The 25,410-nt window shown below is 42.0% G+C and overlaps 1 protein-coding gene across 2 annotated transcripts in view; it reads right to left on the reverse strand.

Moving 5' to 3' along the window:
- Positions 1–21,683, reverse strand: part of STXBP2 (syntaxin binding protein 2) — a 41,837-nt gene extending 20,154 nt beyond the window's left edge. The window contains exons 1-2 of one of the 2 annotated variants that reach the window (XM_028717260.2): positions 21,487–21,683; positions 19,141–19,281 (exon numbers count right to left, since the gene is read on the reverse strand). Coding sequence is in view for 1 of the 2 variants with exons in the window: in XM_028717259.2 (XP_028573092.1) it covers positions 21,487–21,523 (37 nt within the window). In the remaining variant the exon portion in view is untranslated. The remainder of the gene's footprint in view (positions 1–19,140; positions 19,282–21,486) is intronic. The other variant, XM_028717259.2, reaches the window with a different exon arrangement.
- Between the last annotated feature and the right edge of the window lie 3,727 nt (positions 21,684–25,410).

Below are 25,410 nucleotides of genomic sequence, written 5' to 3' on the forward strand. Positions count from 1 at the left end.
TGATGCTTCTTCCCTGACAAGAAGCTAAAACTCTTCTGGGCTTTTTGACGCTATGAGCTCACAGGACCTGCTTCAGATTCTGCTGTCTTCCCCCATGGTCTGCAAAGTATGCCCCCGCTCCAAACGTGAACCCCAAAACACAGCACTCTCCCTTTGCAAGATGAGGTCTATGACACCCAACCCTGGGCATCATATATATTAAGAAGTGCCCTCAAAATGGGACTTTCTGGCAACAGATTGGCCCTTTCGACTTCAGGACCGTACATGGTAGCATGGATCAGATGCAGGATGGAAAAGCAAAGAAGGTGACTCCCCAAAACTAATCCGCCCTTCACCCTTGCCCTTTATTTTTAACTACGTCACATATGTCTTGCAAGTTACAACCAAAATCACAGCAAGCCCTTGTGATACTAATTGTACATGTCAGAGAAATTCTCATGAGCAATCCTCTTTCAAACTATCTTCTATGCAAGAGACACACTGCCCATTGCACACAAAGTGTTTCTGGTAAAGCAGGGAGGGAGGGAGGCATTCCAAACGAGGAAGCAGTGGGTGGGGTGCTTAACCCTTTCCCCGCTGGCCACTTCCCCCTCTGAAATTCACTCCTCATCCGTTTCCTTTCCTCAGGGTTCAAAACGCAGGTGAACACATACTTGCAACCTTATGGCTGGGAAGAGGAGAGAGGGAACAAATGTAGGAGGGGGCTTGGAGTAGAAAAATGACCAATTCTCATCCCTAACCTCTAACTATGGGCTCATCTCAAAGATGCGTCAAGAAAAGCAGTCACACAGACAGCTACATGCAATTTGTAGCTTGTTTCTAAGCCACAGTTAAGTCCTTGTTTGAACGACGTGGAGCAATGGAAAACTGTTTATGTCAATCATGCTACTATAATTAAAGAGCTTCTCTATTCTTCTATTAACCAAGTTTAGCCTCAACTCCAATCTCAATTAGCTCAGCTCTGCTATCTGGCAGTTTCCATTCCACACCTGCTTTATGAGAAAGAAGGGAAGGTTGCTATCATACCAACAACTGGCAGCTAGCATTGAAGTGCTTACTGCATTAGGCAACATGATAAGCAGAACAGAACAGAGAACTAGTCAAACTGGACCTTTTGGAGTATGAAAGGTATACTGGAAATGCTCCCATTCCTGTACGATCAGTTTTAGATATCACCTGCTCTAGACATGTCCCAGGGCATGGTCTGAGGGCACCTGATGCAGCCACCTTGCTGAAGGTAAGCAGGTCTGGGTCTGGTCAGTGGCTGGATGGGAGACGTCTTCAGAACCTCATGTGCACAGCTTTTGAGGTCCACAATGGAAAAATATGTAATAAATAATGCCATCCCCACCAAAGGCACTAGCTAACTTGCTACAACAAACAGTTTTCATAGAACATAAGATAGCAACATAGCAATAATGGCATGGACACCGTCCACATATCAAATCAGGGAAGCTGAGACTCACAGTTGCTTTCTCCAAGGACATTTTCAGATATTGCAAAACCAGAATTGTTATACTGGAACGGAATGTCTCCAGAGTGACTTATAATCATCTGAAAGTGATTATTGCTGGCCTAGAAGTGTAGAGCTACATTTTTATCTGCTCAGTCAGTTATTGCATACACAATGCAATCCTAAACATGCTTACTCAGAAGGAAGTTGGATACAACCAATAGAATTTGGAAGAAACTAAGTTCTACTCAGGAGAGACCTACTGAAATTCAAGGATCTAAGTTAGCCATGTCCAGTCATTTAACTGGGTATGTTCCAAGTAGGACTAACACTGTATACCACCCACTGGAACTTACTCTCTGGTAAGTATGTTTATAACTAGCCTGACAGTTCCAGAATCATCCCAAAATAAGTATCTGTTCCTTGTTTGTGGAAAAACAAATGCTTTTTCAGGTGGCACAGTATCTCAACAGGCAACAATGACATGGAACAAAGTTCTAGGAAGCAGACACCAGAAGCCAGTTGTTAAGCCAATGGGAATCTAACCAATCAGGGTGTATTCGTCAAACAGAACCAAGTCAGAAACTAAGAACCACACTGACTTTTACAGGCAGACTGTTGAAAATTGTGGCCTTCCAGATACTATTGGATCTCAATTCCCACCAGTCCCAGCCAGTGAGGAAAATGGTCAGGGGTGACAGGAGCTGGAGTCCAGTAACAGCTGAAGAGCCAGACATTCCCCACCCCTGACTGGATGTTAGAAGGGAGACAAGAGAGACATATGGCCCTATGGGATGTGTGCATGTGTAATACAAAAACTGATTTACCTAGCCTCCCAGAGGCAATTTCTACTCTCCACTAGTGGATATCGTTGCAAATCTGTTCTATTCCATATGATGTATTCTTGTCCTGATCCAAAATGTTAAATAATAGTAAAGGTTGCTATGGAAGTCAACCAACTGTCTTCATGGGGAGTGCAAGTAATTCAAAATCAGCTCAGCAGGTGTCACTGACATAATCATGGACTGCCATTCAGAAGTAAAGACAAGTGTGAACAATGAGAGATCCCTCTCCATAGAGACCTGACCTTGTAATGTGGTGACAGAAAGTGGCCTTCTCAGGGAAAGAAGGTTTGGGCAGTCTTCCAACCTTCCACCGCAGTAGAAAAGAAGCCTTGAATCCACACAGAAACCAAGTTCCTCTAAATGAAACACATTTATTTCTCTTATGTCTTTTAGCCACAAAGACCCAATCAAACTTTTGAAAATGCAAAATTCACATAGCATCTTTGAAAAGCAACCATGCCTGGGAAACAAGAAGCACTTGTATGTGGACTGAAATAAAAGGCAAGAGGCAGCCTGGGTCTACTCCTAGTCTGAGAAAGTGCTAGCATAAGACAGAAATACACAAAGGGGCTTAGGCTACAATCTGCACACACTTATCATATTTTTCTTTTTTTTTTTTATAATAAATTTTTATTAGTTTTCCATAAATAAAGAATAAACAAAACAAAAACATAGACATAAACAAACAAAAACATGACTTCCCCATACCACCCCTTTTCTGCATTCTTGTTTCAAGATTTTTCAGCAACCCTCTGATCATAACTTAAATATATTTCATGTATTTAACTTCAGTTAGTTATTAATACAACTGTAGTTCTTTATCTCTTATAACTCTGAGCCCCTAGTTTTCCAAATTAAAACAGTTTTTAAGATAAACTTTAAATTTGTTCCAATCTTCATCCACCGCCTCTTTCCCCCGGTCTCGAATTCTGCCAGTCATCTCTGCCAGTCCCATATAGTCGATCACCTTCGTCTGCCATTCTTCCAACGTGGGTAAATCTTGCGTCTTCCAATACTTTGCTAAAAGAATTCTTGCTGCTGTGGTGGCGTACATAAAAAATGTCCTATCCTTCTTTGGCACCATTTGGCCCACCATACCCAAGAGAAAGGCCTCTGGTTTTTTAACAAACGTTCTCTTCAGAACTTTTTTTATTTCATTATAGATCATTTCCCAGAAAGCTTTAATCTTCGGGCAGGTCCACCAAAGGTGATAGAAGGTTCCCTCCGTTTCACTGCACTTCCAACACTTGTTATTGGGCAAATGATAGATCTTTGCTAACTTAGCAGGAGTCATGTACCACCTGTAGATCATTTTCATAATGTTTTCTTTTAAGGCATTGCATGCCGTAAATTTAACACCAGTGGTCCATAACTGCTCCCAGTCTGCAAATTCAATGTCATGCCCAATGTCCTGTGCCCATTTAATCATATTAGATTTCACCATTTCATCTTGAGTATTCCATTTCAACAGCAAGTTGTACATTCTTGACAAATTTTTAGTATTGGGTTCTAACAGTTCTGTTTCTAATTTTGACTTCTCCACCTGGAAGCCTTTCTTTCTGTCCTGTTTAAATACTTCATTTATCTGTCGATAATGTAACCAATCTCTCACCTTAAATTTCAGTTTCTCAAAACTCTGCAATTTTACATTTTCACCATCTTGTTCTATAATTTCACAATATTTAGGCCAATTAGAACCCATATTCAATTTTTTCACCTCTTTTGCTTCCATTGGTGACAACCACCTGGGGGTTTTACTTTCAAACAGGTCTTTATACTTAATCCAAACATTATACAGAGCTTTCCTTACCATATGGTTCTTAAAACCTTTATGCAATTTTACCTTGTCATACCATATATATGCATGCCAACCAAATCTGTTGTCAAATCCTTCAAGGTCCAAAATGTCTGTATTCTCGAGGAGCAGCCAATCTTTCAACCAGCAAAACGCTGCTGATTCATAGTAGAGTCTTAAGTCCGGCAGGGCAAAACCCCCTCTATCTTTCGCATCTGTTAATGTCTTAAATTTTATTCTTGGCTTTTTGCCCTGCCAAACAAATTTCGATATGTCTTTCTGCCACCTCTTGAAACAGTCCATCTTGTCTATTATTTGTAATGTCTGAAACAGAAATAACATTCTAGGCAATACATTCATTTTGATAACAGCAATTCTGCCTAACAAGGAAAGTTTCAGCCTTGACCATATGTCTAAATCTTTCTTAACTTCTGTCCAACATTTATCATAATTGTCTTTAAAAAGATTCACATTTTTCGATGTCAAATTCACCCCCAGGTACTTCACTTTTTTTGCTATCTCCAAACCTGTTTCATTCTGGAATGTCTCTTTTTCTTCATTTGTTAGGTTTTTTTCCAATACTTTAGTTTTTTGTTTGTTCAGCTTAAATCCTGCAACTTGACCAAATATCTCGATCAGTTCTAAAACTCTTTTTGTACTAGTGATTGGCTGTTGCAAAGTCAAAACTAGGTCATCTGCAAATGCCCTTAATTTATACTCTTTCACTCCGACCTGAATTCCTTTAACCAACTGGTCCTTTCTAATCATATTTAACAAAACCTCCAGAACTAGTATGAAAAGTAGGGGGGAAATAGGACATCCCTGTCGTGTTCCTTTCTCTATGGCTATCTCTTCCGTTACCACATTGTTCACAATTAGCTTTGCCTTCTGCTCAGAGTAAATTGCACCTATACCATTTTCAAAACCTTGGCCTACCCCCATCCCTTGGAGATTCTTTTTCATAAAACTCCAACAAATATTGTCAAAGGCTTTCTCCGCGTCCACAAAAATCAAAACCGCTTTTCTGTTAATGTTCATTTCCAACAGTTCCACAATGTCTATTATGTTCCTCACATTGTCAGACATGTGTCTACCCGGGAGAAAGCCAGATTGATCCTTATGAATCTCACCTGTCAATACTTTCTTCAGTCTTTTTGCTAAAATGTCTGCAAAAATTTTGTAATCCACATTTAATAATGATATCGGGCGGTAGTTCTTAACCTGGTTCTTTTCAGTCTCGGTCTTTGGTATAAGTGAGATAAAAGCCTCTTTCCACGTTTCAGGTGCCTTTTTCCCCTCCAATATTTCATTGCAAACTTCTTTTAGTGGTTGCACTAAACCTTCTCTCAAAGCTTTATAATATCTAGCCGTCAGTCCGTCTGGTCCTGGAGACTTTCCCAGTTGTGCCTTTTGTATGGCCTCCTCTATTTCCTGTTCTGTTATTTTCTCATTCAAAATCAACTTGCCCTGTTCTGGAATTTTCGGTAGTCCATAATTTTTAAGAAATTCTTCTATTTCTTGTTCATTTACTGGCCCTTGTGTGTATAATTTCCTAAAAAAACTTTGGAAACAGTTACTTATCTCATTTGGCTTATGAACATTCTTTCCCTCTATCTCCAAACAAGTAACTGTGTTCAATTTTTGTCTCTTTTTCAATTGCCATGCAAGGAGCTTCCCACACTTGTCTGCAGACTCAAAAGTCCTTTGTCTCATTTGTTTAATTTTCCATTCTATCTCTTGATTTGTCAGTTCCATATATTGCGTCTGATAATATTTTATTTCTCTCAAAATTTCTTGAGACTTTGGTTTTGACCTCAGTTTCTTTTCTCCTTCCTTCATTTTTTCTAAAATTCTTTCTTTCCTTTCATTTTGCTTTTTCCTCTTGATTGAATTCTGTTGTATCAGGAAGCCTCTCATCACGGCTTTACTTGCGTCCCAAATTGTTCTTTTTTCCACATCTGTTCTCAAATTTATCTCGAAATAATCTTTCAATGTCTTTAGGGCCTTTATACAAAATTGTTCATCTCTAAATAGGGAGTCATTCATTCTCCATCTAAAGGATCCAGTTGTTGTCATTTTCATTTCCATCTTTACAGCATTATGGTCGGAGCAGGTTTTTGGGCAGATTTCTACTTTTTTAATCTTTGTAGCCATCACACTAGATACCCAGATTTGGTCGATTCTCGTCCATGTCATTTTAGATTCCGAGAAAAAAGTTCCCTCTCTCTCGAGAGGATTCTTTGTTCTCCAAATATCAATCAAGTCCATATTTTCCGTCATCTCGAAGAAAGTCTTTGGTAATCTTCCTTCTTTAGATATTGTCTGTCTTTGTGCCTTGTCCATGTTTGTAGAAACCACTCCATTCATGTCCCCCATCATTATTATTTTGCAGTCGAGATAATCTAGTAAGGTCTCATGCAACTTCTTAAAAAATTCTGCCTTCCCATCATTTGGTGCATATACTCCAATTATCAAATATTTTTCCCCCTGGATCTGTACTTCAATTGCCAGGTATCTTCCTTCTTCATCCTTAAATTTTAACTTTGGGTCCAATTTTTCCTTTGCATAAATCACTACTCCTCTCTTTTTTACTTTATCAGAAGATATAAATTCTTGTCCCAGTCTTTTGTTCACCAACAATTTCCTGTGTGCTCTAGTTATGTGAGTTTCCTGTAGACATATCAGATCCAGTTGTTCCCTTTTCAAAATGTGGAAAACCTGTCGTTTTTTTCTGGGATGGTTCAAACCGTTGCAATTCCAGCTTAGAAGCTGCAGAGACATTTTGTTTGTTAGATGTTTGATCCTCCGACTGCTCCAAGTTTTTCTTCCTCTTCAGTTGGCAGTTGTGGTAGTCCAAATGATAGATTTGCAATGTCTGTTAGCCCTCCTCCTTCTGGTGTTAATCCTTGCCCTTCTTTTGCCGGATCCACCGTACCTTTCTGTAGGTCCTCTAGGTTTCTCTCCAAAAAGTACTCTTTCTCCTGTACTGTTCTTATTCTTACTTTCTTCCCTTTATAGTTGAAGGACAACCCCTGTGGGAATTCCCACCTGAAGGGTATGAAGTTCTTCCTCAGCAAATTGGCAAGATCTCTATAAAAGGTCCTCACTTCCAAGATGTATTTAGGGATGTCTTTAAAGATTTGGACTTGAATGTTTCCAATCACCAAAGCTTTTTGATAATGAAGGTTCAGTATCTTGTCTCTTTCCTCTTTGGTTCTAAAGGTGATCAGACAATCCCTTGACTTCTTGCTTTGCTTTCTACCAAGTCTGAAAGCAGTTGTTATCCCCACTTCGTCTTCCTCCAGATCTTCTTGCCAATTTTCCAGAATTGCCTCTGTGAGAAATTCCGCCAGATTGTCCTCTTCTTTCTCTGGAACCTGTCTAAATTTCAGATTTCGTTCTTTCCGTTGTAGTTCCAGTAAGGAGAGGGCCGCTTCATGCTCATTCACCTTTTTCTCAATCGGCACAAGTCTTTCCTGTGTCTCACCTGCGACAGATTTTGCACTCTCTGCAATTTTCCTTGTTTCTGAAGATTCCTGAATCAGTCTATTTATAGATTCTGTATTTGTTGCCACTGATGTGGTATTCAAATCCAATCTTGCTGTAAGTTCTGTCAATTTCTTTGAATTTTCTGCTGATTGCTTTGTTAAGGCCTCAAGGGATTGATTTATTTTAAGCAGTGCCTGTGTCATAGGTTCCATTGATGCTGCTGTCCCAGTGTCTGGTGCAGGCACTGTGTTGCCAGAGATTGAGCCTCTTTTCTTTTGTGTTTGTTTAACTTTAGATCTGGTTCTTATCTCCTCTGCCGTGCCACTCATATCCCAAGGCCGTTCTCACAGGAAAAACTTGCAATGGAAAATCCCAGTATTAGTCAGTTACTTTACAATTTTTCCCTCTTAGCCCTCAAGAGGGAGCAGTTAAAAGTTTCCAAGTTAGAAACAACAAAGAGACAGAAAGCCGGATGTAGAAAATCTCAAGTCCGCCATTAAAGTTATAAAACTTCTTCTCCAATTTAAATTTGGTTAGTCCAGTAACAAAATCCCATTTAAATCTTGAATGTCTTAAAATTTTTCCACCATTTAAGGTGTAGTCTATATCCACTTCAAAGTTGTTTTAAAGAACAGTTTTCCCGGTGTTAAGTCCTGGCAGGTCGTCCCGGGGATCAGAGCAGTGAAAAACTTTGTTTCCCTTTAAGTTAAAAGTATCTTCACAAGACTGTCTTTTTTTCCCCCTTCTCCTGCCAATCTGGAGGGGAGAGATACTTTTGACAGCTCAGGTTTGACAGTTCGCAACTAAGTCTCTAATAACTGCAGCGAGGTCTTTCGTTGCTTTAAATTCCTGCAGTCCAGGGGGGGCAGACTTCCTTATTTTTTGCCCTCCCGTTTTCAGCCAAATTTTCAATTTTTTAAGGTTCCTAATTTTTTCCCTTCTTACTCACGGGAATCCAGTCCAGATTTTCTTTTCAGGAAGGAATCGGCGCTCTCCGCTAATGGCGACGCGGCTTCACTCCGCAGGCTGGGTAGCGACTCTCAGCACCGCGCTCACTCCCGATGCCGCTCCGGAGCCTTTAAAAAGGCTCTTTCACAGTACCGGGGGGCGCAAAGGTGCCCACCGAGTCTCCTTGCTCTCAGGCTTCCGCGCCTGAGATTTTAGGGGTCCCCCGCTCGCCGTAGCGGGTAAGACCCGAACTTGCGGAGCAGTCCTTCTCCGGAGCTCGGAGGTAGGACCGCCATTAAGCGCTGGCACCGACCGGAAGTCTCCCACTTATCATATTTTTCGCTCCATAAGACACACTTTTTCCCTCCTAAAAAGTAAGGGGAATTGTCTGTGCATCTTATGAAGCGAATGCTGCACGGAGAAGGGACGTGTAAGCAGCTCCTGTCCGCTTTGCTGCTTTAAAGTGAGCCACAGAGGAGGGAAGGAAGGAGAGCCATGGCTCCCATCCGTCCCTCCTCCGTGGCTCACTTTAAAGCAGCAAAGCAGGCAGCTCCCCTTCTTTCCCTCTTCCATGGCTCGCTTTAAAGCAGCAAAGCGGACAGGAGCAGCCCGCTTTGCTGCTTTAAATAGTTTAGTACAACATTTGATTCAGAATATTTTTTTCCGTGTTTTTCTCCTCTAAAAACTAGGTGCGTCTTATGGTCAGATGCATCTTATGGAGCGAAAAATACTTTATCTGGAAGTGAGCCCCACTGAACTCAACTGAACAGTTCTAAGTGCACATGAATAGGATTGTGTTGTAAGGATTGCCTGGCACATGAGAGGCCCCAGTGCCATCACACCAGCGTCATTGCATACGCATGGTGGACTGATGATGCAGAAGTTCATAATGCACTAACAGCTTTGGCAGAGAGCACTGCCAGAGGATCACCCACTAACCCTGCATAATCTACCAGGAAACACCTTGTAATTGCAGATGTCCACAACATTTGGTGCCAAAGATCTGAAGCTATTAATATAGCACAGCTATTTGCATCCCAACTAGAGGACAGGGATGACAACTGTGGGTAGTGGAGGAAATGAACGGCTTTGCGTATCACATCTAGCTTCAATTATGGGAATGGGACAAAATTTCAGAAAGTCTGAAGGCCTCATTTCTCCAACTTCTACTTTTAAATCACAATTGAATAGAATTTCCAGAATGTGACATGGGGAGACTGTCCACAGCCTTGCAGTGTGAATAACATCGCGGAGCATATGAAAGAAGCCTTTTTTCAGCTAAAGGGAAGCAAATTGATACTACAGTGAAAATTCAAAATGCAGCCACTTATGCAGCATATTCTTTCCTTGGATGTTTTCAAGAAAGGTTGGGGACTGATCTGTTAAACATGTCTTTGGGAAAGAATGCTCTTTCTCTGAGCCTTTTAGTAGCTGATATAATCAAAAACTACAAAAAGCATACCTTATAAAGCAAGAGAGAGCATTTGTTGCCAAGCAACAAAGGGGCAAGTTGACCCCACAAATCAGCTTGCAAGTACAAACACTCAGTACAGTCCTTAACCCAAGATAACAAACATTTGCAGACACAGGGCAACACCCTGGTAAACCTTGAACACTGTATCAGGATATCCAAGGTGTATACATAAACATCCCCAATTAAGAAAAACAGAGAAACTACCCCAGACAGAAATGTAAGAAAACTTCCTTGATCACCAATTCTCTTCTCTTCAAGGTGTATGAGACCAGTAAAATAAATTTTGTCTCACAGTGAATCATCACAAAGGAACAGGCCAGTCTGGCCTGCTTGCTGCATCTTACAAACACTTGCTTTCCTCATGTCAGGAAAAATAACCCTCTTACAACAGTGCCAGCCTTGACACGCAGTAACAGCTCTTGCTATAAACATCTAGTAACCAATACTATAAAGAGGCCAGTCAAGCACCTCAGTCCAAGAAACCTTCATTCACCACCAGTTGGGAGAGCGAGCAGGCTGCTCTACTAGGAAAACTGGTGAGGGAAGATCACTTCTAAAATTCATGGTTTGGCCTTGACATATAAAGCCCAGTTTGTTGCTGCTAATGCATCCAGCCTCAAGTCACTGAACGTCTGTGGCCTTGAAGCTGTTTTACAAGTACAAAAATTTCTCCCTCCACCTCCTCCTAGCCTGCCCACCATTAGGTAATAATTACCATGCTACCTGGGCAGCAAGTCTGGCGAGCTGCCGGCCCTGAGGGGAGTGAATCAGTATAAAATCATTTCACATGCCTACTTGGTGCGCAAACTAAGCTTCAGATTTATTCTGCAATATCAGAATCAAGTACAGGCACTATGCAAAATGGCCTAACTATGCTTTCATGGTGACGTCACTGGATTTAGTCAGAATATCACACTTCCTGCTTTTATTTCTATTTTTGGACAAGTCCAATTTTTATACATATTAACATTGTGACTCTTTGGCATTTATAAAAATAAGGACCCCCCCCCCAAAAAAAAAGTTTAAAAAGGGTGGGGGTCACAAATCTATATTTAAACATGAACACAGCAAAAAAGCAAAAATCCAGATAAAATGTGTAATAACGTAATCGATATGACTCAAGAACTGTATTGTGCACTCCAAGGGGAATATAAAAATAGATCAAATGGGAAACAGCTACCTCAAAGATTTTTCCAGGAGAGAGGCTTGAATTGGTGCTTGTCTTCCTTCTGATAATCATGAAAGCACCTTTTCTCCTAGCTCTGCCTGAGAGTGGCCTGCTCCCATGGAGCTCTCCTGTAAGACTTGTGAAAACTAGAGTAATTATTTGTCGCTCTGCTGGCAAGTTAATCCAGCACTTAATAAGCTCTCATATTTCTCAGTCTCATTTGCTTTTGTCCTTAAGGGGGGTTCTGCTCAAAAAACCATTCCCAGTTACCCACTTGCGACCATCTTGCTGAAACAGTTCTCTTGCCAAGTACCACTGAAAGAAACCAACTGCATTTAAACATTCACACTTTTTCAGTTGAGAAAGAGGCCATTTTGTACTTAACCAGTTATATACTTAACTAGTTTTGAGACGGGCAAGGGGGAACCAGGCCTGGCTTCCACACTGAGCACAGGAACTCAGCAGAACAGACCCCCCCACCCCCGTACAGATACTCAGCAGCTCAACTAGAATTTTCCATTCTTGACTCAACCAAAACAGGCACCTATTACTTATCCAAAATAAGTGCCTATTTACATGCACATTTCACTGAGAGAGTAATAAGATTCTGAACCCATAATCCCCCTGCCTAGAGTGTAACAAGTGATTAAAAGGTTCAAATAAAAAATAAATTATCAAGCAAGCAAGCCTCTAAACAGGCACCAATGTAGGGCAGCAACAGAAACCCAAATAAAGTTCTTTCATTTCTTAGTAGTGTTCAGAAGACTTTCCATTTGTGGCCGGAGAAACGGAAAGCCTGATGAAATGATGCCTTCTCAGTAAATTTACACATGATAGTGGCTTTCACACTCCATGAGAGAGGATTCAGAAAACTAGCAGGCTGTCAACAATGTGTGTTGTCAACTAAAAGGTGTACAAGGCATTTGTTAATGTGGCTCCTGCTGCATTGTAGCCTTCAGCATTGTACTGTACAATTCAGAAGAACTGCTAGAATAACAAAAACAAAACCAGTTTGCAGTTCTGGGAAAGTAGGCTTGAAAGAATGCATGCATGTTAAAAATCTGAGAAGCCCAAGGGGAGATAAGCGATTACAGCAGCCAGCGGAGCAGCTTTCCTTGTCTTCTGTTCTTCCTGCACCTCTTCCCAGATCTAGCACCCAAGAGCCAATGAATGGTGGCAAGAAGAAAACTGATCTTGGTCTGGGGAGTTCCAGGCCTATAATGCCCACTTATAATGTACAGGGTGGCCTTGGGACAGTTGCCACCTGTTAACCGATATTCTAGGGAGGAATAGCAATACGTTTGGCACACTATGTTTCTTACAGAAAGCATGAGGTGCTAAATTATGCATGCAAAAGATCAAATTACACCATTTTTTTGTGGGGGGAGGAAAAAACTGGCTTAATTTTTATGATTTATCCAAGCTTCAGCGTTTCTTGGAACAACTGATAAAGGAACAGGCTATACTCAGTCCTGATTACCGTTCTATTACTTTTGAGTACCCAAAAATTATAAGCTCTAGATTGCAGCCACCCTTCGCCAGCCTTGCAATATTCATCCCAGACACATTCAGACATTAATGATGGAACAAAAGGTTTGACCCTAGTCTGTGGGGTAAAAGAATCTACATGCCAGAAGAGCATTTAAGTGTGTTCATAAGCACCAGTGTGTAATATATAAAGAAGTTGCCCTTGAACAAGAGTTTCATATCTGAAATGTAACAAACTGTTCTCCTTGCACCTCTTGAGGGATATTTTTCTCCCCCAGCCTCATTTCTCTCTCTTCTTTGGTACTGCTTATTTTGTTCCTCTGGAATTTTAGATGCCTGGGTTCAGCTCCAGTAACAGTCCCAAAGTAACAACAAGGAAGCCATTCAAGGCTTCATCTCCCAGCTAAGAGATGAGGATTACTTCCCCCAGTCTCCCTTCACAAGTAATTCATTCCATGACTTCTGTTTAGAGACCTCCAACCTTCCTTGGTACTATCTTGGATCATTTAATGGGGATCCCAGTTTGACTGCATTGCACCATACAGAGGACTGGAACTCCTCCTTCACATTTTAAAAAAAGTATGATGGCAGCCTGCTCCATGAGGCCCAATGATCATCATTTACAATGCATAACTATAAAATGCACTCTTTATCAAGAAGCAATCAATCTCAAGCGCCTTCTAGCAGAGTCTGGACTTTGAATGTTACCAGCTGAATGAAGAAAGACATTAGTCTAAATATATAAACTGCCCATGCCTGTATTTGCATATAATGTAAGCTATGCTTATAATCGTTTTATTGTTAATTCTTAATTATATGACTTTGTAGAATCAGCTTATAATGGTCTCATCTCATTGAGATGAGATGTTTTGTTCTGTGTTTTATTATTAAATTTATTGCTGCTGCTGATACTTATTTTTTATGAGCCACTGTGGGATGGACTTGAATGGAAAGCGGCACAGAATCAATCAATCATAGGAACAAGCTGCTATCAGACTCAATCTCATGCATTCCCTTCTCTGGTGTTGAAACAAGCCTGCTTCATAACCCAAGCTGTCCATGGCTGCCTGGTGTGGATCTATGTTGAAGCCAGTATGTGAGATTGTCCAGTAGATCTCCACTTTGGCCCATGTCATTAAAAGGCAAGGCAAGGGTATGTACACAACAGTACTTTCCAGAGCTTTTGGTCACAAATTAATATTTTTTTTAAACCTTTCAATTCACAGCCACCCTTCTCTGAACAAGTCTATATGTTAGATGAATCTAGAAAGAATAATTGCAAGTAACAACCCCTAATCTTCCATCACAATGGAGGGTAAACCAACAAATTCCAAGCAAACCCTAGGCTTGGGTGGAAAACTTGGAAAACATTGGCGATTATGTTCCACCCTTCCCTTTTGTGGTCTGGAATCAAACAACAGCTCGACAACACAAATCCAAAACTAGATAACGAGGTATTACCCTAACAACAATCTTCATACATCACTGGAACTTCAAGAACTAAAACGACCATAGCTGAAGAATCAAGTTACCCTGTTAAGTGCTTTTACACATGGAATCAACCAGCTACTGCTATTTGTTTTTCTACCTCAGAGATGGGGAACTGGATATTGCTGGACTGTAACTGCCATAATTTGTGACCATTGGTCATACATGCAGAGACGGATGGAAGTTGGGAAGTTCACAGGTTCCCATTCCCTGTTCAGACAAGTCCCACCAACACTAATACTGCTTTTTAGCTAGTGCTCCTTCTGCAGTTACTATTTTCAAATCTCATTTTTAAAAAAAAAAATAACTTAGATGGTTGCCTGTAGACAAGAACTGCCTGCAGGTGCCAGCGATTCTGTTCAGCATGCAGATAATACAGTGGCTTGTTACAGTGAGATGCATGCAACTCTAGGGAGACTGCAGGCATGACTTCATGCCCACTACTAGTCCCAGCTACCTGGGAGTAGCGGAAACATGGGGGTTGAGTAGGAATCAGATTGGGCAGGAACAAAGATAAGGAGCAGCCTATTCCCATATATATATGTGTGTGTGTGTGCGCGCGTGTGCATGCTGTTTTAACCAATTTTCTTTAAAAGAGGACAGATAAATAAAATGGTGAAGTGGGAACAAAACAAACCACATTTCTGAGAATCACAGCGGGAAATGGCTAGAAATAGGGCTGAAGCCATCAGTACATTAGGTGACCTATTTGAATCTATTAAATGGCTGAATCACAAATTAAAATAAGAGCCTCTTAAGTGAGTCAGACCCTTTCCTGCTGTGGTCACCAGGACCTGATCTATTTTTGCTGCTCAATTCTTCTTGGAGCTCCCTCTATACTGTCCTGCTTCTGAAGGATTTGAACAGAACACTCATGCAGAGTTAAGCTAGAGTGGAGTTGTTCTGGGCAGGCAAAGGGGAGAAAACACACACAGGTGACCTTAATGTCCCTTTAAAGTAGACTGCAACACAATGAGAAGGGCAGAAAAATGCCACAGAGGCTTTAATATGAACAGGTTTACTATGGTTGGAGTCAACATACAGATTGAGGATTGAAGAAGAGGCCTGTGTACATCACTGTACTTCCAACTCAAGCCCACTGCCTCATTTCATGAACAGTGTTAGAAATTAGCCAGGCACCAGGCGTGTTTTGCAACTGGTGCAGGTCCAATTGTGACCATGTAGAGATTTCTAGATGCCAGGCTGGCGACTGACATCTCCAACTGGCTGGCCTCTCCAGCTTTCCTAAGCAGGTTAGCAGAAGAGCTTATTTATTGCATTTATATCCCACCTCCCCCCCCCCCCAAGGAGTACATGGTTCACTCCCCTCCTCAGTTAATCCTTGCAATGACCCTGTGAGATAGGTTAAGAGGCTGTGACTGGCCCAATGTCACCTGGTGAGCTTCATGACTAAGCGGGACTTTGAACTCTGGTCTCTCAAGTTCTAGCCTGACACTTGAACCACTACACCACACTGGCTTCCTTGAGTACTTCTGCTATGGGGCAGCTATATAAATTAAGAAGGTAAATAAATATGGGGAAAGCAAAATGTCACTTAGAGAAGGATCTGAAGAATTTCCCTTGAAGCTTGAATTTGTTTTATTCTGGATTGTTTTATTTGATGTTTTAAACCACTTTGAGATTTTTTTCCTTTAAAATATAAAGTGGTACAGAAATAATATGAATAAAATAATTTTTAAAATCCCATTGGAAAAAAGGCACCTAGACATTCTAGTTTGGCGACCACAACCTAGGTTTAAGGTGCCATTTGGTGATTAGTTTATATAGCTGAGATTCTAACACTGTCCATAAATTTGGAGACAGTGGACTGCTTCTACCTATAAGAACCTCATACCGTGACAATCTGGTTAATTTCTAGAATGCTGCAGCAGATTAAACAAACTGAAATGGATTGCCCCAGGGTTTCCAGTCACATGAAGAGCACATTTTGGACTGATGGTTCCCAAAGTGTGTAGGCACCGCTCCCTGAGGGGCAGTGGGATTACGGACTAGAGCAAAACACCTTCCTCACATTGTATTGTTGATTGTTTCATTGTTGATTGCTAAGTCCGGAAAGCCAAATACTGCTGGTGAAGAACTCCTCCTACCAGCAGTTAGTGAGGTTCTGAGTACTGTTTTGCATAAGTCACCACACCACATAATTAAGATTATTCTTCTCAGCAACAATTCAGTGCAAAGACGCATAGATGAAATGGCTGAGAATGTTGAAGAGACATTGTGCAGCTTACAGAGGACAACAGAATTCACATTACTGCTGGATGAGTCAATTCCGCCAGGCAATGAATCTTTGCTTCTCGCTTATGTGCGCTTTACAAAAAAGATGAAAGTTTGGCTCCAGAGTTGTTATTTGCAAGGCAAAGAGAAACAGATACAGAGTCAATATTTCTTGTTAACTCTATTCAAGCACAATATAGGCTGTCTCGAGTGACACCAATTTCCATATATGTCTGAGCTACAAGAGAAAGGTGGGATAAGAAATGATGATCTGCAAGGTTATTTTACCACCTGGATTTGGGGATCTTTTTTCGGTGGTAATTCCAGATTGGGTGATAAATCCATTTTCAGATACTGAGGAAGTTGGGGTAATGAAGGAAGAACTAACCAAGCTACAAAATGACTCTGAGCTGAAGTCAAAGTTTAAGAAATTGTACAAAGAGTTTTGGTTACTGAAGGATTCTGCACTATGAACAGTAGTTAAGAAACTCACTGTTGCATTTGCAACATCATATTTGGTGGAACATGGTTTAGTGTGGCCATACAACCTGTCACCAAGCAAAGGAATCAACTCCAGATTCCTAAGCACAGTGATTTAAGACTCCTGTTAAGTGACTTTAAACCAGACATTTGGAAACTGGTATCACTTCATCAAGCCCATCCATTGCACTGATGAGTTACTGAACAGTGAAGTAGTTACTATATGTGGTACCTCTTAAGACTCTTGTTAAATGACTATCAGACTTTGAAAAGGAAATTCATGAATTCTGCTAAATTAATTAAACTAAATAGCTCAAACTGGATTTTTAATAAATATGCAATTAATTGTTACTTTTTGAATTTTATTGTGTTATTACCTTCCTTAGTGTGTTGTGCAAACTGCTATTCTGAATAATGCTTTTAATATGGTAGGGTAGGGGGAACTGGGAATCAGTTTATGGAACCAAGGAGGCAGTGGCCCAAAAAAGTTTTGGAATCACTGCTCTAGATGCACAGAATGGCCTTTCAGACCTTCGCAGTAGAACACACAAAGGTCACAGAATCATTTATCAGATAATTGTGAAGTTGGAAGGGACCACATGGGTCATTTAGTCCAACCCCCTGCAATGAAGGATTTTTTTGCCCAAAGTAGGCCTTGAACCCACAACCCTGGGATTAAGAGTCTCATGCTCTACCAACTGAGCTAATACCAGCTTATTAGGCGTGATCTCACTCCTCTTCCAGATGTTAAGTCTATGTTTAATGGAGAAGTTCTAGAATCAGCCACTCTTTTGGAATTTGTGATACTGCAAACTTAAAAAAATTAATCAAAATCTACGGAAGATCTGCTCAAACTAACAGAGTTAAACAATGCCACACAGTTATGCTGTTGAACTCAGCAGTCAGTAAGCTCCATATTCTGTTACTACTCAGCTACTTATACTGTGGTTGTATGGAGTGGAAGAACAACAGTTCTCGTTCTTTAGCTACTGGAGACTAAAAGCCATCATCAAATCCTTTGAGAGAGACTGAAACTTGATTTAGTGGTTATTGCACCAAACTCTCACCGGAAGCAAGCAGATAAGAATTATTCTGAGGACTCCATATCACATACCTGTTATTCTTTTGCAAATGGAAGTAGAGTCTCAAAATAAGAGCCCACCTGCAAATTATCAGTTATTGGCTTGACATTTCAGCAAAGGAAGAAGCAAGACTTACAAAATTATTACAGTATCTTTAAGAGCAAGTGTAAGCAGTCTAGAGAATGACTGTTCTTAGCAGTAAAGGCTTCCCCTTTACTCAGAACCAATCCACACTTCAAACAACAAGTATGTTTTATTAAATGCACATCACTTTCTACAGCAAAAAAGTGCAAAGGGAAGATGTGCATTTCTAAACATGCAGTGACATTAAGTAATTTTAAATGTCATGTCTATGATACAAACAAAAGTTCTTCAACTGATTGACAGCCTTAATAATTTGAAACGTTCCTTTTCTTCCAGTAGTTATCACTGTACGTAAGCCATGAAGAATGAAGGCTATACTATGCAAATCTACAAGGTTTGGCTCTCGGCAGTTTTTTATGTCAAGTGTGCAGAGCACTGTGATTCTGGTAGTTGCTAGACTTTAGTAGATTTAATAAGTGTTAGAATGAAACCGTTGTCAGTAAATTCAAACAGGAAGAAAAGGTCAGAGTCTCATAATGCTCATAAACCACCTCCATCATCATCTCTCTCCGCAGAATGAATGTATTAGGATCCAGTAGGAATGAAAACAAACCTAAATACATGTCTTGCTCACATTGCACTTGAAGCACTGGAATTTGCTCTGGGAAGGTTCAGTTAAAGCCCCACCTCTCCTAAGGACTTATTTTGTGGCTTCCAGCAAAATTCTCTTTCTTAACCTCAGGTCCCTAGTTGTTAATAGCAACACCAGTTATGTATCTTTCATGGCACTATCACTAACAATAAGATTTTGTAAGACACACTTCTAATTAAGATTGCTTCATACTACTACTTGTAGGTGAATTAGGAAATCTCCTGATGTTTCCTTAAGGGAGGGTTTTAATTCAGTCAGTCTTCATTCATCCACTGGGAATTCAGTGGCCTAGTTGCTACATACAGGGAGCAGGGGAAGCTGTCAGAATTTGAAGAAGTGTGCATGCACACGAAAGATCATACCAATAACAAACTTAGTTGGTCTCTAAGGTGCTACTGGAAGGAATTTGGTTTGTTTGTTTGTTTGTTTCGACTAAGGCAGACCAACACGGCTACCTACCTGTAACTAGAATTTGAAGGGCAGGGGTTCTAAAACAGTAGTAACATCCCACAGATTATCTTTTCCATGTCACATTTCTATGAAGTAACACTCATTTGCTGCATCATGCATGGAATAACCCAGTGATGACAGTCAAAGCACCTGTAAGTATTAGAGTGTGCAACAGTTTCAAGATTAGCCAATTACTAATACAATGCTTTAATTAAACACCATCTTGGGGTGCTCGCAGGCACAAGCTTTCTTGCATAAAGTCATTAGTTTTATGCATTTAGTTGCTTGCAGCACTACAATGGAATTCTACCTGATTCTCTCTCTTGCTGTACCCCACTAAGAAAACCTCATTGGACAATGCTTAAGAAGCAGTATATAAATTACTGGAAAAAATAAAATAGTAATATTTTGGCTCCACACCATTATCTTTGGATTTATTTGGTTTGATCCTGTTTCCTGTCCACCCCAGTAGGCAGAATGGGATGATGGGATGGGTCCAGAATTCAAATAATTTGTCTCTGCTATCACTCCCCTCATTCCTCCCACTGAACCACCTGTGTTTTCAGAGCTTATAAACAAGTGTTTCGAACACCTGCATGCACTCCTTTAAAAACAACAATACAGGCCATCAGAAGTGCAGAATGTTAAGATCTCATAAGTCTCACTGACCAATGCAGGAACTGATTCACCCTCTCTCTTTTCCAACCCTCTCCACACCTTTGCCCCTCACCACTGCAAGCAGGTAGGGATTAGTACCCAGAGGGTAACATCCATAAAATGCAGCCACTTTGTGTAATAAGCATCAAAAGAAAGTACAAGAGTTATGAGAGCAATCTTTCACCTTCTCTCACACAACAGTTGACTAATAGAGGCAATAGTTTACTTTACCTTATTTCAGCACATTTACATAAAATTAGCATTACAAGCTAACTGGTTCTGTATCATCTGCCTTGATTAAATCTGGTCTTAACATGCTGCCAAACAAGAAATCAAGAAACTTATAGCCCACTCTTAGGATGTTTACTCAGGAATAAGCTCAAGGTTAATTGTGCATAGTAGGACTGTCACCTAGGAGAAAACCACCCTTGACTGTTCAAACTACTTTTAATTGTAAGGAATTATCATACAAATGAGGAGCAACAAGCACCTTGGCCAATCCCTACTGTTGACAGAAACTTTGGGTCCGATCTATGTTGTTGTTGTTCTTACAACCTGTCCCAGTTTCTGTTATACCATCAAGCATCTCACTGTAAACAGAGTAAACTTCAAGCAGACTGGAGTAAACTGTGCCACTCTTAAGTTGCTACAATTCAGGGAAGGATGCTGCCAAATTGTGAAAGGTTTAGCAAACAACTGTGAAGAGAAAGCAAAACAAAGGATACCAGGGCAAAAAAGCCCAAGTATATTTAGCACAGGAAAAAAGATAAACCGAGCAGAGAGGACACATTTTGGCAGTTTTCAGATATTTAAAAGATCATCATCATCATCAAGATGGAGCACGATTACATATTCCGAATAGGCACTAAAAACCAGACAGAAAGAAATGCTTTTAAATGATAAGACATAATGCTTAACTTGTGTACTAAGGGTGGCGGAGGTGGGGGTGCATCCTAAGAACAGTTTAGTGCTGAAACTCTTTAAAAGATAAGGAGGAATCTCTTAGAGAGTAGGGTTAAGTGACTACAGTTAGAAGATTACATTAGCAATGCCTGATCACTTAATTCAGAATAAATGGATAGAATCAGAGTTGGAAGGGATCTCTCAGGGTCATCTAGTCCAACCCCCTGCAATGCAGGAATATTTTTGGCCAACGTGGGGCTCGAATCCTTGACCCCCTGAGATTAATGAGTCTCATGTTTTAGTGTACTGGTGGTGCACAAGGGAAGAATACGAATACTTCAGACGGCACTGCCTAGGAAACACCAACCGGAGTTTTAAAGCCCAATTCTCACGTTCTAGAAGAAGAGAGTCGGTGGCCTGCCCTCGCCAGGGAGTGCTGCTATCACCGAGGCACCTGTGACTACGCCAAAAAGCGCAGAGATCTCGTGTGGGGACCCTCCCCCGGAAGACACAATATGAAATATGGGGGGGGGGTGAGGGAAAGAGGGGGGCCAGCAGCGTCCCCCATCTTGACGGGGCAGAATCGCTCTCCGCGACTGCGTGAAAGGCTGTGTGACAGGGAGGAAACGACACCCTTTCATCCTCCCCACCCACCCCGTGAAAGCCAAGAACTGCGCGCGCTCTCTCACGCGCGCGCACGCAAATATATCTGGATACACACAGGGTGTGGGGCACGCGTGTCGTCGTGCCCCCTGTCGGGCGAGCGCCCTCCTCCCGCCACCTGTCCCCACTCACTCTCGCCCACTATCGCCTTCAGTCCCGCCGGCGCCATGACTCCCGCGTCCCACTTCGGCTCCTGCTGTCCCAGAGGCCAACACTTCCGCGTCTGCAGGCGGGCGGAGCCGACCTCGGGACTCGCCCCTTTTGTGAGCCGGCCTGCGGGAGGCGCACCTCGGGCGTGCAGGGCGGGGTGCTCCGCTTCCGCGCGGAGGGGCTGCCCGAACGCACCTGCGCACCACGCAGGCTGGTTCAGACGGCCAGCCCTTTCCTGTCTTCCTGCTCTGACAGGACGGCCGGCCCCTTGCAGGTGAAGTGCCGCCCAACTCCGTGCACGGGATCGGGCTACAAACCCGATGACGGAACAGGATGGCTCCACAGACAGATGCACTTCGCGCAGCGGCCTGCGGGGCGGCGCCAGGCAGGACGCGTGGCAGGGCGGGGTGCATCTTCCAGCTCGCGGCGGACACGTGTCCAGGGGTGTCAATACTATGAATAAAATATTGGGGGTCCGGGTAAGCCCCGTCATGGGCATAGCAAAGCAGAACGGAGGGCGAACTGCCCCTCCTAAATCAATACAAATCTGATGATATGCCCCCCTTGTTATGGGTCAGGAAAAGCGCGAGGAAAAAGAATCAGTTCATCTGGTGGTTTCACAGGTCCTGAAATGAAGCAAAGGCAGGTTTTATTTTGACATTATTGGCCCAGATCACTCCCTATCACCCACAGGAAACAAGCTTCAGACATCTGAAGACAGCCCTGTTTAGGGAAGTTTTTAATGTTTGAAGTTTTATTCTGTTTTTAGTGTTCTGCTGGGGAAGCCCAGCCAGATGGGCGGGGTATAAATAATAAAATTTATTATTATTATTATTATTATTATTATTATTATTATTATTATTATTATTAAGCTTCCCACCTGCATATTCTGCTTAAACCTCTAAGCCCTTCAGTCGTTTTCTGCACCAGTTCATGACAGTGCAAGGCCTCAAGAGGGATCTCCTGCTCTTTGTAGCAGCAGCAGCTGCTGCTTCCGTATTTCAGTTCTTGAGCATTTCCTTGATTTTGCTGCAGCTTCTCCTGCCACTCCATCAACCAAATCACATTCACCACTTTTCTTCCTGCCCACCCTTGGGAACCTCCACGTTCCTGAAAACAGTGCAAGGCCCACTTTTGCAATTACTGTTATCTCCTTACCATTCAGATAAATGCTAAACTGAAGACTTTACTTCACTGCTTGGGCCCAGAAGGCCAGAAGGTCTATACAGTGGTACCTCAGGTTACATACGCTTCAGGTTACAGACGCTTCAGGTTACAGACTCTGCTAACCCAGAAATAGTTAAGAACTTTGCTTCAGGATGAGAACAGAAATCATGCTCCGGCGGCGCGGCAGCAGCAGGAGGCCCCATTAACTAAAGTGGTGCTTCAGGTTAAGAACAGTTTCAGGTTAAGAACGGACCTCCGGAACGAATTAAGTACTTAACCTAAGGTACCACTGTACTGTATTAATCTATCCTCCCTTCCTGCTGTGGCACAGGATGCAAATCCGTATGAAGTACTTCGGGATGAGCACTTAAATTCCCCTATAAATGTGATTGCTGAACAGTACATATTCCCTTTGAGGGTTCAGTTACCAGGAGACTAGATCAATATGCAACTGCATTATGTGCATTGAGTGCCACTTGTGTTTTTGGCAACATATATGAAGAAATGATGAAAGACCAATTGTTCTGGAAACCTTCCAGACTTCAAGGGAAACCCTTAATGGAAAGGCAGCTTACTTTGAATGTAGCTGTTGAAATAGCAAGAGGGCTGAGAATACTCTTCACTGTGCCAAATCCAGTGCAGGATTTATGTATAGGTTAAGTAGGCTGAAGCCTAGGGCCTCTAAATCTAGGGGGCCTTGGCAGTCTACCCACTCCCCAGTGCCACAGTCTCCCCTCTCCCAAAATTGCAAACCCAATACTTTATGTGAGGGCAGGACAACTCAGGCCTCTAAATCTAGGGGGCCTCGCCAGCCTGCCTGCTCCCTAGTGCCGCAGTCTCCCCTCTCCCAAAATTGTAAACTCAAGACTTCGTGCAAGGGCAGAGCACCTCAGGCCCAGCAACTATTAGACTTAGGACTAGCTGGTGGGGTCTAATTTTTTGTAGGGCCCCAGTTCATCTGCAAAATCTTATAGATATAAATAAAATCCATCTAGATTGCCCTGGTGCAGGGGCCCCCTTAGGAGTGGCCCATGGGGCCCCAATTTGGCCCAATTGCTCCAATTGCCTTAAGGTCAGCCCTGATGAGACTGTGCAGGGGTTGGACTGACAAGCCATGCACCTTCTAGGTCCCTGGTGTCACCATTCAGAGTACAGACTCAAGGACTTGTTATGGAAATAAAGGGAGGGCACTTATTGGAAATCAGTTTTGTAAACTCTTCCCCCCAAAACCCCAAGACAATGAGCCCAGCCACCTTTTATTCACAGTAGCATAAGCACTACACTACAGCATGGCCATAAACTTGTACGTTCAACTGCTGAAATATACACCCAATATGTAGCAATGTATATTTATGTTACTGCTTTATGAATGAACACTGTGTTTTATGAATGGACTCTGTATTTTGTGAATTACCTAAGAGCCACCAATAGGGAGCTCTAGAATCTGACAGCTAACCAATCGGGTACTACCAAACAGCGACACCTATTGCTGAAAGCAGGTAACCAGCAGGGAATGCTTCAGCTCAGCCTTTGCACTGTTGACTGAACATCCCCTGCTGTGCAGTTAATAGAGAAAGCTCGCAAATTGTATCCCTTCTAGCATCCTGGCCAACTCTATTACGTTGGTGTAAACCCTGGTGCACCAGAAGCACAGAATAGCAGCAAATAAAATCCACTCATACGTCAGCAACTCATAAGACTCATCAACCAGTTCTTCCAAAGTCTTCCTAAATGATAAAGCTCCAAAATACAGGCCAAAAGAGAGCAGGTATTGGAAGAGCGAGGCCACCAGTGAAAAGGCCCTGCTGTGTGTAACTCCTGCCCTGTCATTTGATAGGGTGCCCACTTGCCCACCTTCTTGACATGGAATGCTCTCTGTTGGAGTCTCCAGGTCCAATACAAAGTCCATAAGAAGGGAGAGCAGGGACCTTGAAGTTCCCAACAGCTGTTAAGCAAGCAAGCAAGCACACAGGTCACCTTTGTCACAATCAGGATGCCTATGTTCTGGCCAGGCCTGCACCCAATCTTGTTTTTGTACAATCCTGTTTGTCCTCAGTAACCAAAATTATATTATCAACATATACAAGCAGAAAAGTTGTTTTCCTTCATTTGCAAGGAATCGTACAAAACAAAGTGGCACTAATAAAGAAAAGTTCCAGGGTGGCAAGAGAAAGCAAACTAAAAATGCTTTTGCAGTTCATCAAAACTATCCAGCAATATCAAATTATAGGAAAACTGATGCCTCCTTCCCAAATCCCAGAAAGCTTCTGCCCAGCTTAGGGAGGCACAATGTTCTGATGAGGTCCAAGAACCTGCCTGCCACCTTCCTAAAGCCCACTCAGCTTTGGGAAGGAGGCCGGAGGGCTCCAGCATCCTGTGCTTTTGTAGCTAGGGGGTGCTCTTGAGCCATCATTTTCAAAACACAGGTATCCTCAACAGCATAGAGTGCCTTTTACAGCTTACATTTATTTGTTGAATTTATATCTTGCCTTTACAGCCCAAACAGCCCAAACACATCCACATTTTTAAAAAGTATTCTAAAATAGCTAAAATATTCTAAGAGCAGTTTTAAAAAATCTAAAAGCAGTTTCAGTTAAAAACATTCTAAAAACATTATTTTGCCTACTGATCTGAGGGTCGCAAGGAACAGTATTCTGCAGACATGAAATGTGAACTCCTGAAAGAATGATGGAGGCATATGTCATTCCACAAATGGGGAACAACCATTGATTGCAAAGG

This window comes from Podarcis muralis, chromosome 2, assembly GCF_964188315.1.
Source record: "Podarcis muralis chromosome 2, rPodMur119.hap1.1, whole genome shotgun sequence".
Classification (NCBI taxonomy): Eukaryota; Metazoa; Chordata; class Lepidosauria; order Squamata; family Lacertidae; genus Podarcis; species Podarcis muralis.